This window comes from Myotis daubentonii, chromosome 8 (genome assembly GCF_963259705.1).
Source record: "Myotis daubentonii chromosome 8, mMyoDau2.1, whole genome shotgun sequence".
In the NCBI taxonomy this organism is placed as follows: Eukaryota; Metazoa; Chordata; class Mammalia; order Chiroptera; family Vespertilionidae; genus Myotis; species Myotis daubentonii.
In genome coordinates, this window is record NC_081847.1 from 70,680,782 (window position 1) to 70,697,326 (window position 16,545).

At 46.2% G+C, this 16,545-nt stretch overlaps 1 protein-coding gene across 5 annotated transcripts in view; it reads left to right on the top strand.

The window, feature by feature from the left end:
• TOMM34 (translocase of outer mitochondrial membrane 34) overlaps positions 1-16,545 on the top strand; it is a 22,212-nt gene continuing 5,667 nt past the window's right edge. The window contains exons 1-4 of one of the 5 annotated variants that reach the window (XM_059706968.1): positions 1-246; positions 9,352-9,451; positions 10,589-10,741; positions 14,980-15,140. In XM_059706968.1, the coding sequence (XP_059562951.1) occupies positions 10,614-10,741; positions 14,980-15,140 (289 nt within the window). In that variant the 5' untranslated portion in view covers positions 1-246; positions 9,352-9,451; positions 10,589-10,613. Of the gene's footprint in view, positions 247-4,300; positions 4,737-7,881; positions 7,952-8,646; positions 8,728-9,351; positions 9,452-10,588; positions 10,742-14,979; positions 15,141-16,545 lie in introns of those variants that run through there. The other 4 variants (XM_059706965.1, XM_059706967.1, XM_059706969.1 and 1 more) reach the window with 4 other exon arrangements.

Below are 16,545 nucleotides of genomic sequence, written 5' to 3' on the forward strand. Positions count from 1 at the left end.
AGAGGCTCTGGTTCTGAGCGTCTTAAGCCTGGCTCGGGACTCGAAGATGTCTCGTTGCGACGCTGTTTGCCCAAGACAGCGGGTCCCCGGGCCTGGAACCCATCTCTGCCTCAATCGCGACCTCTCTTTTCTCAGACGGAGATGCCGGGACTTCCTGCGAAGCGCCGGCTTGATAGGAACTGCTGATTCTTAGCAAGCCACGTCGTACGCGATTCCCGGGAAGCGCTGCTCCAGGGACTCCTGGAGGTATTGGTGGCTTTCTAGCTTTCTTGCCGGGTTGCGTTCTTCCAGATGGAGGCCGGACCTGCATACCCAGTCCTTGCATGCCACAGAGCCGCAGCCTGCGAACTGCCCTACCCCCTTTCAACTGCCTCACCTTCGCGTCACTTGGCAAAATACCGAATGTTTATGAAGCTCTTGCTATATACTCGCTTTCATCTATTACCTCCTTTAATCGTGATATCAAGCCTGTATCGTTATCCTCAGTTTTTTGTGTTATTTAACACAGTGCTTACTACCTTCTCAGTGCTTTATTTTTTTTTTCAGTGCTTGATTAATATTAACTCATTTAACACTCCGATCAACTCTGTAAGGTAAGTTTGGTAATATTACTCTCCCAAGGCCACAGAGATGAAGAGCACAGAGCTAATAATGCAGGTTTAGGGATGTAAAGTCTGATTCTGGACCCTGCACCACCAAACTGACAACCACTGATATGTACCCACTAATTGAACATCAGAGTCAGAAAGCTCCCTTTCCTCTCTGAGCTCCAGTTTAAACTATTGCCATGGGTACATCTTCAGTTGCCACCACCATCAGTGAGTGTTAGGAAAAAGGCAGATGCCACCCAATTTACCATGGGGATAGTTACAGGAGCAGCTTACCCAGAGTAACCTTTCGTTGTTGCTAATTGTCCTGTTTTTCCCCTATGCCATCTATGAAACTTAACACCTGAGCAAACAACTTTGAGGGCTACCCAGATATGGCACCCCATATTCTAAAAATGGGATAATGGAGCCATTATCCTGACACAGGAGGAAAACATTTACAGAGGGCCGTCTATAATCCTAGATTGTCACTTGATCCTTAAAACAATACTATGAAGTAAGAGTTATTATGCCCAGTTTATAGGTTAGGAAGCTAGTGAGAGCAAAGATTTTAACCCAAGACTATCCTGACTCCAGAAAATTCACATTTTGTCAGTTTGGTCTGTTAGAAATCTGTACAAATGGCAGTGGGAGCCCTGAGGAAGTTGAGATCAAGGAGAGTTCCTACAAAGTTCAGGAAGCCTTCACAGGTCCCTCCTTCAAGAAGCCAATTTTCAGTCCTCTGAAATCCCCTAGCACTTTTCCTATACGGCTTGACTTTACCTTATGTTCAGACCCTGCTGCCCACTGGGGTTTTTCCTCCTTGAAAGATCTAATCTTCCATTCTGCCTACATACTCATCCCTCTAGATCAGCGGTTCTCAACCTTCCTAATGCCGCGACCCTTTAATACATTCTTCATGTTGTGGTGACCCCCAATCTCATTGTTACAAATTGAACATAATTAAAGCATAGTGATTAATCACAAAAACAATATGTAATTATATATGTGTTTTCCGATGGTTTTAGGCGACCCCTGTGAAAGGGTCGTTTGACCCCCAAAGGGGCCTCTACCCACAGGTTGAGAACCGATGCTCTAGATGAATAGGTACTCAGTAAACATGTTTAAAAATAAAGTCAATTTATCAATACATAATACCAAACATCCCTCCTTTGGCCCCTCCCCAGGATTTTTCCAGAAGATAGACATTAGCTTTGGAAGGTACAGAATGTCTTTTCCACTGTTGATGGGACCCCAAAGGCCCACCCAGTTTCAAGGAGAGCAGACACAGATTCTATCTCTTGATGGGGGAGTTGCAAGTTTCTGGAAGGGCAAGGAGGAGTGGAAATACTGTTTTGTCCATTTTTGAAAACTACAATTTGCCACAAGTGTATTTGTGTAGTATACCATTTAGAATATATCCAGCTGCAAGCAACTTAAAAAGAAACCAAAACACAACACCAATCATCAAAATGGTGACTTAAGGAACCATGGCATTTGTTGTTTATTAATTCTGGGTTGATTCAGTGGCTCAACAATGTCAAATTCGTCCTACACAGCACCTTGGCTTTTCCTATTTGTGCATTTATTGCTTACAAAATGGCTACCACAGCCCTAGGTAGTTTGGCTTAGTGAACTGAAGAGCCCGGGTTCAATTCCGGTACCTTGGTTGCAGGCTCCATCCCTGGCCCGGGTCAGATGTGTGCGGGAGGCAACCAATGGATGTGTCTCTTTAACATGGATGTTTTTCTCTCTCTGTCTCTTCCCCTCCCTTCCACGCTCTCTAAAAATCAATGGAAAAATATCCTCGAGTGAGGATTAACAACAAAAATAAATAAATAAAAACTCCCACAAGGAGTTAAAAAACACACACAGAAAAACCTCAAAATGGCAACCACATCAACACTACCCAAAGCAGAAAAAGAGCAAAAAGGCTATCTCGAAGTCCTGACTCTCTCTTCAAGAAAAAATACAAAACTGTCCCATGAGCACCCAGCAGACATCCTCTTACCTCATTGGTCAGGTCAGATCACATTCTCAATCACTGGCAAAAGAGAATGAGATTATTGTTGTTGGTAATGTTAACTCTGTGCCTGTTAAGAAGGGCTCCTGGTGGCTAATTGGGCTCAAATTTATAGAGCCTAGCAGCTGGTGCTAAATAGGGGTCTCTCATGCCATGCTTCAGGGAAAGCATGAACTCCCTGCCAACTGCACTGTGTTCTGACTAGCTGAGCTGACCCTTATAAAGGAATTCCTGGGATCGAATTTCTACCAATAGGAGCTGCACAGCTCTGTACTCATTTGTATCTTTATTGACTAATCAGAGTAGCTCCATTCTGACCAGTTAGGATAGTGCTATTGGGACCAATCATACAGTGAGGATTTGGAGTCCTTATTTGCATAGAAATGGGCCAAACAGTGGCTGAGGGTGGCCACCCTTCTCTATATAAATCCAGCTTCCACTCTGAGGATGGCTTTTGGTTTCTAGTGAGTGCTGCATTTACTTGGCCAGAGCCATAGCACCAGAGCTGCCTCATGCCCAGCCCACCTCACCATTGAGATGTTTCACAACTGAGCAGTTTTCACTGAAGATGTCCCGTGGGTCCCCCCTCCCCCTTTACCACCCCTCAAATTGGGGACTTCTGTTGGTGTTAAATTGGCAGTGATGACCTTTGGTTAACAGGTTAGAGAAATCTTGAATCATTTCCTGGGCCAGGAGAATCTCTGGCAAAATTTAGACTCCGGAAGCAAAAATGGGTATGTTGAGTAGATGGCCAGCTGTGTGTGTCTCATCTGGTTTCCCCTCCACATTACGTGCTCATTCTTTCCTCTTTTATGGGACTCAGCTGGGCTGAGGATTCAGGTGGAACAGCCACCTAACCCTCAGAAAGTTCACAGTCTGGTGTGGGTTAAGAATTTAAACAAATAATTATAACTAGATTCCTGAGGGCAGAGACCAGGTCTTTGTCAACAAACTTCGTAAGTGCATGTTGGGTGCCAGGTCCTATTAGGTTGGGGAGACAAAGACTTACTTCCTACCTTTAAAGAATTCAAAGTCTTTGAAAAAAAAACAAAACTGTAAGCGGGCAATCGGAGTACTAAGTGCTAAATTAGGGGTAAACCTCAGGAGGAAGAGGAGCAGAGGAGGGACATAATGGAAGAGGGGAGGAGTGTTCAGGAAAGGGTTTCAGAGGAGATACTGGTATTTGAGTTGATTATAGGTTGAGTCAGGATAAAGCAGAAGAAAAAGTGTTTGGGGGGAAAATTCCAGGAGAGGAGAGCATACCCAAAGGTTAGGGAGCAAGCGGAACAGCTTACTGTGTGCAGGTAGCAACAAGCAGTTCAACATTTTCTGAGTAGTAAGTGGGACATTAGGTCAGACGAGGCTGAAGATAAGCTGGTTTCCCTCAGCGGAAGATCTTATCAACTTCTCGGTGCATTTATTTATCGTGTCCCTAAAGCACCAGGTGCCAGTTAGCTTCCAGCCTCAGGGCCTTTACTCTCGCTATCCCTCTGCCTGCCTACATATTCTCAGGTCTCAGCTCCATCACTAGTCCCTGAGATGCTTTCCCCTGCCCCCTATGGAAACAGTTTCCACCTGGCCCCTTTCTATGCATTCGTGTTTTCCTCACAGCGCTAATAATAACATGGGATTTTCCTCTTCGTTCGCTCCTGGGTTAACCGCCTGTCAGGTCCGCCTAGCGTGTAAGCGCGTGTGAGCAGGGACCTGGCCTCCTGCACGGTTTCCCGCGCGGCGTCCTAGCAACCCCAGGGGCCGCGCACAGCTCGAGGCGGAGCGCGCTTCGGCAACGTTGGCCCCGCACTGAGCATGCGCCTGCGCAGAGGGCGGCTCCGCGGGCCACCGGTTCGCGCAGGCCGCGCCTCCGCCCGCTCGGTCCCGCCCCCGCCCGGCCAGGTTACCCGTGGACCCAGCGCTCGCAGCCGGTGTTTCCCCCGGACGCCGTTCCGCAAGCCTCGGCGGCGGGAACGGAGGCGCCAGCCATTTGCCGCGGGACCCCAGGATGGCCCCCAAACTCTCGGACTCTGCGGAGCGGCTGCGCGCCGCCGGCAACCAGAGCTTCCGCAACGGCCAGTTCTCCGAGGCCGCCTCGCTCTACAGCCGCGCGCTGCGGGTGATGCAGGAGCAAGGTACACGCTGGCCCCGCTTCCTCCGCCAGGGCCGCTGCTCGCCCGGCCCCCGGCCCCCGCGACCCAGAGCCCGCTCCGTCCCTGCCGCCCTGGGGCTTCCATTCCCCGGGGCCGACCGCTCACCAGCCCCCCGCCCGTCCCCCGCGTGGCGTCCTGCGAGAAACTTCCTTGGCCCTTCCTTCCGCCTCGGGGGGGAAAAAAAGTCACGTGGTTTTATTACTGGTTCTTTTCCACCTGACAGGTCAGAAACATATTTTCATAGTAATAGGTTCTTTTACCACTTTTTGGTTATGGTAAAAACATTAAGTTTACCATCTTAGTCACTTTTAAGAATACTGTGAAGTGGAATATTATTCACATTGTTGTGCAACAGATCGCCAGGACTTTCTCATCTTGCAGCACCGAAACTCAATACCCACTGAACGCTAATCCCCCTCCCTCAGCCTTTGGTATACCTTTCCATCTCTGTATCTATGATTTTAACTACTTCAGATATTTGGAAAAGTGAGATCATAGGGTATTTGTCTTTTAGGACTCCCATTTCCCTTAGCATAACGTCCTCAAGGGCATTATAATCCATTTGTAGCCTGTGGCAGGATTTCTTTTTTTTTTTTTTGAAGCTGCATAATATTCCATTGTAAGGCTATCCCACTTTTTTGTTTGTTTGAATCTCCAAGATCCTGCTTTGAATTCTTTTGCATATATACCCAGAAGTGAGATTGCTGGATCACATATAGTAGTTTTGTTTTCCATACTTGCTGCACCATTTTACATTCCCATCAACAGCGCGTAATGGTTCCAACCCCTCAGCATCCTCACCAGCACTTCTTTTCTGTTCTTTTGATGATAGTGGCCATCCTGATAGGTGTGAGTTGCCTGCTTTCTAAGTGTCCTATTGGCTCCCATCCTGTTATTCAGGCCTCATTCTGACCCCTGCAGATATATAGCTCAACTCTCCTCCTTCACCATTTATTCTTCAATTAAATTCTTAAAATTTGTTGAGCCGCCTGTATGTACTGAGTGTCTAACAAGACAGACAAGCCCTTTCTCTCAACCATCATACATTCTTGTTTTGGGGGGAGGGGTGGATCGCAAGCTAGTAAATAAGACTTGTCCAATAACAATTAGGGGTGCATAGAAGACAAATATCGTGATGTGATAGAGTTGAGTAGGGAGCTCCATTAGAATGGGGGGGGGGGGGGGTCGCCGAAACCGGTTTGGCTCAGTGGATAGAGCGTCAGCCTGCGGACTGAAAGGTCCCAGGTTCGATTCCGGTCAAGGGCATGTACCTGGGTTGCGGGCACATCCCCAGTGGGAGATGTGCAGGAGGCGGCTGATCGATGTTTCTCTCTCATCGATGTTTCTAACTCTCTATCTCTCTCCCTTCCTCTCTGTAAAAAATCAACAAAATATATTTTTAAGAAATAAAAAGAAATAAAAAAAAAAGAATGGGGGGGGTCAAGGACAGCTTTGAAGAGGTGACATTTGAGGTGACGTCTGAAGGATGAGAAGAAGCCAGGTGTACAAAGTTTTGGGTGCTGAGCATTTCAGGTGGAGGGAACTGTAATTACAGGCATACACCCTCTTATTGTATTTCACAAATGTTGTGATTTTTTACGAGTGGAAGACAAGATCCTCCACCAACAAAAAGATTACTCCTTGCTTTATTGTGGTGGTCTGGAGCTGAACCCACAGTATCGCTGAGGTATGCCTGTACAAAGGCACCGAGGCGAAGAAGCATGGTGTGTGTCCCAGGAGCCAAAGCCTACTGAGCTGGTGGAGGGAGAAGTAAGGTGAGGTCAGTTGGACAGGCAGAACCTTATTGTGTAGACATTTTACGCAATAGGTCATGGTAAGGAGTTTGGGTTTTATTCAGAGAGTTTTAAACAGAGGAGTAGCGTATTCTTATGAGTTCTCCTAGACTCCAGCTCATGGCAACAGCCCTTTGCCCAAAACCTCTTCTCCCAGGTGTCTTACCAAGGAGCCCTCATTGGAATCCCTTTTCTGTGTACCGATTTCCCTTTGCCTTTTCTCTTTCTCATTTTTTTGGCTGGCATTGTTGAGTGATTTACTGTGTGGTAGACATTGTAGACATTATCCCTTTATATCTTCATACTAACCTATGACTAAGACACTTTATATTCTTCCTCGGCACTTCCTATGGAGGCTACAGCCATCTCCTACTCCGCACAGACCCCCTGTGAAACCCAAGACCGTCAAAAAGAGGATCAAGAAAATCCGACACCAGTCAGACCAATTATGTCAAAATTAAGCAGAACTGGCAGAAACCCAGAGGCACTAATGGACAACAGAGTGTGCAGAAGGTTCAAGGGCCAGGCCTTGATGCCCAGCATTGGTTATCGAAGCAACAAGAAATCAAAGCACGTGCTGCCCAGTGGATTTTGGAATTTCTGGTCCACAATGTCAAGGAGCTTGAAGTGCTGCTGATGTGCAACAAATCTTACTGCGCTGAGATTGCTCACAACGTCTCCTCAAAGAACCCTAAACCCATTGTGGGAAAGCAGCCCAGCTGCCAATGCCCATGCCAGACTGCTCAGCAAAGAAAATGAATAGACAGATGTGTACACATTGTATTTGTGTTAATAAAACCATACAATTCTGCCATCTGGCAATAAAAAATAAAAAAAAGACACTTCATAGATGAGGAGCCCAGAAGAGTTAAATTGCCTGCCCCAGGATTATACAATGAAGACATGTCATAGGCAGGGTTTTAATATGGGTCTATCTGATTCCCAAGTCCAAGTTTTTAATCATTTTACTAGACTTTTCCCCAAATCCTTTGCAAATTGTAGTCTTTTTTTGTTTGTTTGAACTTTTGCAGTTTCAAACCACTCTTGCCCCCTTCTTTTGTTCTAGAACACTCCTTTTTAGGCCCACCTGCTCCTCTCAGCCTCACTTGAGGTCGCTGAATAATCTGAGATATTGATACTTCTGCCATTTTCTTTCATCCTACCCTACCCTGCCTGGAATAGCATGTGCTTTTGTATGGCTTCATTCTGGGTCCCTGGAAGAGCTGGCGTGGTATATAGATTTAGTAGGGGATCAGAGTCTGGTTCTTACCCATTTCTAGATAATCTATGGGCAAATCCCTTGATTTCTCTAATTAGTTTTTCTGTTTGAAAAGAAAACCAGGGATCAACCTAACACAGTGAACCCTTCCAGCAAGCGTGTGAAGTGAGCACATATCAGAGGGAGTGAGTGACTTGTGCAGTATCACAGGCTGGATTGCAGGTTCTGATGCCCTTGCCACCACTCCACTGCTGCTTCTGAGCACCCATGTTCTGGGGACTTGAGATGGATTACAGGTCTTGAGTGCTTGTACGTGCTCCTTAAGGGCAAGGATATATTTTACTTATCTATGTACACTGCTGTCTTATTCAGGGCCTGGAAAAATAAGAAAAAAAAGTTATTTGTTATTGTTGGTATTGAGTGGAAGATATGCATCAATATGGTAACATACTTAGAGAAAAAGCAAGTTGCATAAGGATAGACAATAGAGTGCCACTTAGGAAAAGCTTTGAGAGATATAAAATATCTTAGCTGTTAGTACATAGATAATATAGTTAGACAAACACGGATGAGAATGTTACATACCGACTTCAGGATTGTGCTGACACCTAGGGTCCTGGGGACAGTACAGAGGGGAAAGGATGGGGATGAGTGGAGCATTAGCCATATAAAAAATTTTAAAGGTTGGAAACATATGCTGGGTCTAGTGATGGATACTGAGTATCTGTTATACTGTTTTCTGTATGTTTTACAATTTTTAAAAGAGAACTTGTTTTCAATTATTTTGGGTATATACCTGGGAGTGGAATTACTGGGTCAACACATAATAGTTTCCTTTTTATTTTATTTTTTCACTATGGCCCATGCTAGTTAGTGGGTATGCAGTGGATGAAAAAATACTTTTAAAACTGAAAATTATTGTGGCCACAGTAAAGGACATGAGCTTCTGAGATTCCTGAAGGTGAGGACTGCCCGTAGAGAAATGTCTGATAAATCTCCTCCCCATTGGGGAGCTTGAGTCCTTTCCCGATTAAGTTCTCCCTAGTCCTGCCAGACCCAGGGGATCTTCCCCTAGCAAAGTCCTGTCTGATTCGAGCAGGTAGAATTAGTCTGTCTTTTATCTTTTCCTTTTATTTTTCTTTGTATGATTTACATGTTTTCTTTTTTGGGTGGGGGAACCATGGCTTTATTAAATTTATTGGGGTGGCATTGGTCAACATGAACATACAGGTTTCAGGTGTGGATTTCCATGTTGTAAGATCTGTATGTTTACATGTCTTTTGTAATAAAATTAACACACACCAGTATAGATTTCTCTGAGGCAGAAGCTAGCTATCTCATGTTCATTTTTTGCCTGGTACCAGGTTTAGTGCTGGCACGAGTGAATAAGATGCTTGGTGTTCTCGCTGCCAAGTGCTAATGGTGAACTTGCCAGCCTATCAGACCAGCAAGCCTGATCACGTTACAGTCATTTCTGCTCCCTTTTACCAAAGCCCAGAGAGCTCAGGTGTGAAATGCACCTTGTGTCCCAAGGCATCCATTTCCCAAATTGTTAATCTCATGTTTTCTGTTTCCACCTGGGCAGGTTCTTTGGACTATAAAGAAGAAAGTGTTCTCTACTCCAACCGAGCAGCATGCCACTTGAAGGATGGGAACTGCAGAGATTGCATCAAAGATTGCACTTCGTAAGCAGTCAAGGGAAACTTTGGGGTGCCTGAGGGGCTCAGAAGAGGAAGCGGGGTTTATCTGGCCTGTTTCTTCTTTGACTGATCCTGCCAGTTACATCTGTGATAGATACTAGGAAGTGTCCCTGTCCCCAGGTCACTGAGAATATTTGATCTCTGTGGCCCCTGTCTTGTATCTTTGAAATCTTGGCTCTGCTGCTCTAAAAGGAGTAGGGTGGGCACTTACAGGTGGGCCTTTGTGAGATTTGGGATCTGGAGTTGAGGCAGAGTTGTAGACTAGTTAGTGGCTTGCCCAGGTTTATTCTGGGATGGATATATGTGAGAGAGGAAGGTAGAGAGAGAGAGAGAGAGGTTAATAGATAGCTGGGAAAGAAGCAAGAAGAAAGGAGAAAATGGTATTCATCAATGACCAGGTGTAGAGGACATTAAACAATTTTTCATACTTCTTTCTTCTTCAGGCAAATCTGGTGTTGCCTCTTTCACCATCGCTAAACTAGGATGCATACCTTAATGTGTTCTTAGATCTGATATCCTGTGACATTGCCTTAGATCCATGCCCTGGTGATAGATGAGAGAGGTGAGCGTGCTCATGTGGCCTGTGCTAAGTTGATTAGTATCAGGTCCTGTGCTAAGTTTCCTTCTTAGAGCACTTATGGTCATTCTGTGGGTTAAATTTACCATCCTTCCCAGGCTAGAACTGGGCTGCAGAGAATTGAGGTGGTAAAGTGATTTGCCTGGGATCACATGGTTAATGGGAGAGGTAGAATTCAAACACCACTCCATCTGACTCCAAAGCCTCTGTGGTATTCCCATCAGGCCACCATTCTTTGGAAACACATAGAAGCATGAAAGGTACAAAGTACTTGTTCTTGTCCTTGATTTTGGGGGGATTGCGGCTATGGAAATTGATGCACGTGCTTACAGCTTTCACAGTATCAGTGGCAGTCTGCTCACTTTCCTTTCCCTACTTCAGTCTAAGTTGGAAAGTCCCTCTTGTAAGGTTTGACATTTTTAGTAGTGTCTCTGCCAGAAATGACCCCCTATGTTACAGAATACTGTAGCTGAGCCTGCCTGGGTGGGCTGTGGGGGGAGCCCTGTGACTTAGCAGCCGGATGACATCTCTGCCTCCTGCTCTAGAGCACTGGCCTTGGTTCCCTTCAGCATGAAGCCCTTGCTGCGGCGAGCGTCGGCCTATGAGGCTCTGGAGAAGTATCCCCTGGCCTACGTGGACTACAAGACTGTGCTGCAAATTGATGACAGCGTGCTGTCAGCCTTGGAAGGCGTCAACAGGTGAGCCTGGGTCACCTCAGGCATTTCCTCTGGAACTGCGGGCCCTCTGTCATTAGCTTGGAACTGTCACTTTGCTCATCTTACAGGATCCCTTTGGGATTGGCTTAGAAATTCCTAATGACCTTATTGGGAAGTGTGGAAGGAGAATTTGCTATCATATTTGGCAGGTGTTAAGGAGTCAGGATTGATGAATTGGATTTTGTTTTGTTTGTTTTTGCCTAGGTGCTTCAATTCATTCACATAGTAGTAATTTGTTGAGCTCTGTTGAAGGTGTTGTACCAGGTTCTGTAGGAAAAAGAGATACAAACACCACTGCTTCAAAGAGCTAACTAGAGTGGGGAAAGTAAGACCCAAGCACAGGCAGCTCAGACACAAGGCTATGGGGATATTGCTTGTGGATATGGTTCAATATATTGTACTACGGCCCCTTCACAAGGCCCCTCAGCCATTGACATTTCATGGATGTCCTCATTGGCGTGATTGATCACGTTGCCCTTCTTTGCATGGGCTGCTAGAAAGCCAGATACCACACTCATAGAAAACCCTTGTTAGGACTTCATGGTGTATATCTATGTGTCATGTCTGGCTTGACTTGTTTTCTCTCTACCTTTTCTTATTTCTGTCATTCAACAAATTCTGCCACTTGTGTGTCAAACTTCGCACTAGGGCCTGGGCTGATGCCCAAGACATACCTCTTCGTGCCCTAGAGCTCCTGGTCTCATGGAGAAAACCTATCAGTAATAGGCAAGCACACTACACGGGAGGAGGCAGCACAGGTGCGGTAGGAGCAGAAATGAGGCACCTAGCCAGCCAGGGGGAGGCCAGAGTGGGTTTCCAGAGGAGGTGAGCTGAGGCAGAGATGAGTAGAGCTCTGGGGCCAAAGGCCAGCAAGGAGAAAGGGCAGTCTGTGCAAGAGTGGGTGAGTCTGATGTCCTACAGAACCCATGAGAAGTCCATTTCATATGCTGCTGCATGGATGGGTGATGAGGCCAGGTCACAAAGAGCTTGGTGTTCAGGAGCTTGGGCTTAACCGAGCACAGTGAGGCATCGTGAAAGGGCCTTAAGCAGGGGAACAAAATGAGCAGATTTGAGAGAGAAGCTCCTGGCTGTCATGTGGAAGGATTACGTGGAAGAACAGACTGGGAAGGGGGCATGCACTAATGCAGAAGAGATGGTGGAGGCAGTGGATATAGAGCAGTGGGACCATTCAGAGGATATTTAGGGAGTATTTCACCAAGTTTTGGTGGTTGGGGTGGTGAGAAGGGAAAAATAGAAGAGACACTAGGGCAGTGATGGCGAACCTATTACACACGTATCAGAGGTGACACGCGAACTCATTTTTTTGGTTGATTTTTCTTTGTTAAATGGCATTTAAATATATAAAATAAATATCAAAAATATAGATCTTTGTTTTACTATGGTTGCAAATATCAAAAAATTTCTATATGTGACACGGCACCAGAGTTAAGTTAGGGTTTTTCAAAATGCTGACACGCTGAGCTCAAAAGGTTCGCCATCACTGCACTAGGGGGTTGACAAGTTGAGTTGGAGATGATTGTGGGACATGAGACTAGAGAGGTAAGGAAGGCAGTGGATGTTTATATGGATTTGGAGCAAAGAAGAAAAATACAGACCACACATACAGGTTGAGGCCAGTGTAGAGGTGAATTGAGGTTGTCGGGGAAAAGAACACAGCAAGTATGTGGGAAGAAGAGGTTGGAGCTTTGAGAAAATCTTGCGTTTCAGGGACTTACAGAAGAGTAGCACTGGAGCAGTGGGGGAAACTTGAAGCATTAAGTGTCACACAGGAAGGAGTGTTTCCAGAGGATGAAGCTGTCACTCGTGTCAGGTGTTTCGGTGAGCTCACGTAGACGAAGGGCTGAGGAAGAAGTCACTGGTGACTCTGGTCGAAGTGTTTCAAAGGGATCAGATGGCTGTGGGTTCAAGAAGTCTGGCTGTGAGGCGGCAAAGGAGTGTAGCTGCAATGGCAGAGGGCTGTCCAGGGGGTTTGTATTAAGTGAGGAAAGAGTTAAATGCTGGTAGTTGGAGTCAGCAGAAAGAAACATGAAGATACAGAAGAGGGAGATGCTGGCTGAGTGTGGCAGGAAGAAATGGGGTCCAGAGCTTAGGTGGAGGGATTGGCCTTGTCAGCTCTTCTGTTGTGACAAGAGAGACATAGGAAGGTTGGGTACCTGGGCAGGAATGTTTGTATTTGGAGGGGGAGGGTTAGGGAGCAGAGTGGAAGAGATGAGAGGATTAAAATAGCTGCTGAACAAAAAAATAGTTTTGGGGGCTTAGTCAGAGACCATGAATTTGCAGTGATATCATTGTATTGTTTTCATCCTAGTATTACAGGAATGTGCTTGTAAAAGCAGAAAAGGCATATAGTTGGCTTTGTTCACTCATTGAACACATACTTATTAAGTCTTGATGGGTGCCAGGTAGTGATATGCTAGGTGCTATAGTACAGTTGACAAATTGGACATGGTCACTGAGCAGCATTTTGAGCAAGTTAACTGGCCTAGAAGGTGGGTACGGGACTGGGAAGTGGAAGAGATTGTTCCAGGAAGAGGACAGCCGTGTGCAGAAGCTTAAACATAAGGATCAAGAGGGAATGTGGCACCCTAGTTGGTTTGGCTCAGTGGATAGATCCTTGGCCTGTGGACTGAAGGGTCCCAGGTTCAATTCCCATAAAGGGCACATGCCCAGGTCGATGCCCAGTAGGGGGCGTACAGGAGATAGCCAATCAATGATTCTCTCTCATCATTGATGTTTCTCTCCCATTCCCTGTCTAAAATCAGTAAAAAAATATTTTTTGGTTTTTTTTAAAGAGGGAATGTGGCAACTGATAAAGAGGGAGAGGTGAGAGGGGACCAGATATCAGGCCCTAGGGCAGCGGTTCTCAACCTGTGGGTCGCGACCCCTTTGGCGGTCGAGCGACCCTTTCACAGGGGTCACCTAAGACCATCCTGCATATCAGATATTTACATTACGATTCATAACAGTAGCAACATTACAGTTATGAAGTAACAATGAAAATAATTTTATGGTTGGGTCATAACATGAGGAACTGTATTTAAAGGGCCAGAAGGTTGAGAACCACTACCCTAGGGCAGTGGTTAGCAAACTACAGCTGGCGAGCCACATGCTGCTCTTTGGCCTCTTGAGTGTGGCTCTTCCACAAAATACCACGTGCGGGCGCACACGTACAGTGTGATTGAAACTTCATAGCCCATGCACAGAAGTCGGTATTTTGTGGAAGAGCCACACTCAAGGGGCCAAAGAGCCGCATGTAGCTCACAAGCCTCAGTTTGCCGACCACTGCCCTAGGGAAATGAAAAGGACAGAAGGATTTTAAAATTTGAGAATGACATAAGATTTTCATTTTAAAAAATCTCTGAGCATAAATCCAAAATCAGGTGCTTGCATCACTTTATAATCCGTTAGAAAATATATAGCCCTGACCAGTTTGGCTCAGTGGATAGAGCGTCGGCCTGTGAACTGAAAGGTCCCAGGTTTGCCGAAACCGGTTTGGCTCAGTGGATAGAGCGTCGGACTGCGGACTGGGGGGTCCCAGGTTCGATTCCGGTCAAGGGCATGTACCTGGGTTGCGGGCATATCCCCAGTAGGGGATGTGCAGGAGGCAGCTGGTCGGTGTTTCTCTCTCATCGATGTTTCTAACTCTCTATCTCTCTCCCTTCCTCTCTGTAAAAAATCAATAAAATATATTTAAAAAAAAAAAAGAAAGGTCCCAGGTTCGATTCTGGTCAAGGGCATGTACCTTGGTTGCGAGCACATCCCCAGTAGGGAGTGTGCAGGAAGCAGCTGAATCAATGTTTCTCGCGATGTTTCTAACTCTCTATCCCTCTCCTTCTCCCTTCCTCTCTGTAAAAAATCAATAAAATATATTTTAAAAAGTATATATAAAACATGCTCCTTCCTTAGGGAATGTGTGGTGCTTTGGGGTTAAGGTACGTTTAAGTACCCTTACCAGGCAACAAAAGGTCACCACTTTGGTCTGACCAAACGAGGACCAGGCAGGGAGGGAACGTCATGGTGGCTAAACTGAGACGACTTTTGTGGTGGCACTCTTGTTCCTCTCCTGCTGCATGTCAGGGTGTAAAGAGTTATCGAGGGAAGATGATAACTCTGACTCTCATACCCCTCCTTTGGGTTTAGGAGAGGAGGAACATCTAACCCAGCCGGAAACCTCCCTGTAATCCTGCCTTTGTTTCCAGAATGACCAGAGCTCTCATGGACTCACTTGGGCCGGAGTGGCGCCTGAAACTGCCCTCTATCCCCTTGGTGCCTGTTTCAGCTCAGAAGAGGTGGGATTCAGAATATCACAAAGAGACGCCTAAAGGCAAATCCAAAGATACCACAACTGCCAAGAGCAGAGGTAAGCTGTGACTTTCTGCTCAATTTTGCAATTTTCCTGTAGCCACTTTCTTTAGAGTAATCCTATAAAACTTGGCCTTGTTTAAGCTGAGTTATAAAAATAATATTAAAACAAAAAAGTATTAACCACTTAGAGGCTGTCTCAACTCTTTAAGGAGGGTCGTGAGAAAACCTCTCCCGCTGCAGGGATTAAGTGATAGAAGGCATGCTGAGCTCCTAGCCTGGCTCATAGGTATACAGCATTGGTTCCCTTCTCTCTTCTGGCAGCAGTTGGGATGTATCATATTGGATGCTTTGGTTACAAGAACAGAAAACGTACCATGGTAAAAATAACAGATTTTACTGGCTCATATAATTGAAAAATCTAGAGTTCAGGTTCAGGCAAGGTTCGCCCAGCAGCTCACTACATTATCAGGCTCTGATCCCATTTCTCTGTGCTTCTCTCAACTTTCTTCTTTGGTATAGTCAGGTTTGTCTTCGGATGGGCTTCCCTCTTCGCAATAAAATAGCTATGACAGTTCCTGGTCTCACATCCTTATACCACGCCTCACGACCCAGAGGGAGAGAAAAACTTTTTTTCTGAGAGAGTTTCTTTCCCCCCAAATCTCTAACTCACATTTTCTCTGTTTATTCCAGCCTGTTTGGTACAGGCCATTCCCTGAACTAGTCTCTGACTGAGGGCTGAGATTTTGTGGTGAGCTCAGCCCTAAGCCATCTGCCCCCCCTCCACAGCTCGAGGGCTCTGCTTCCCCAGGAACATGAGCACTGTGTGCGTCTCTGGGGAGAAGAAGTCAGAGGAGGGAGGTCAAAGGCAGGTAGCCCTGCACGGCAGAGTGTCCACCTCGACTATAAATGAAGAGGCCTTTCTTCAGGCGGGGCTCACGGGCGCTCTGATAATGCTCCACGGGAATCATCCCAGCTCAGCAGCTGGGTGTGGAGGAGAAGCCGTGCAGAAGGGGTCAGGCTGGAGCCTTGCGTGGATGGTAGCAGTTGTCCCTTCCAGGAGGAAACCTATGTGGCCATAGGCAGCATTTGGTCTGTTTTGTGGGAGCCTGTTCACTGTTCCCCACTCTTCCCTAGGATGAAAGTGTGGGGTGCTAGTGAACTAGGTGGCTTCAGTGCACCCACCATTTGTTTCATTCTTTCAGAGTCACTGAGCCATGTGTGTCCCAGGCCCTGTGCTAAGCAGTGTGACACAGGATGGGCAGCATTGGCCCTCCGAAGCTCTCAGTTTAATGAGACTGAGACAGCATTTTAAAATATAAGAGTAAGAACAAGTGCTTAAGAGTCTTTAGTATTCGGGGAGTTAGAAATCGGAATTGACATGTGTTTGGAGGAGGGTTGGGAAAAGGCTCACGGCGGAGGTGGCAGTAGGAGGTGACAGGTTGAGCCAGGCCTTAAAGGGT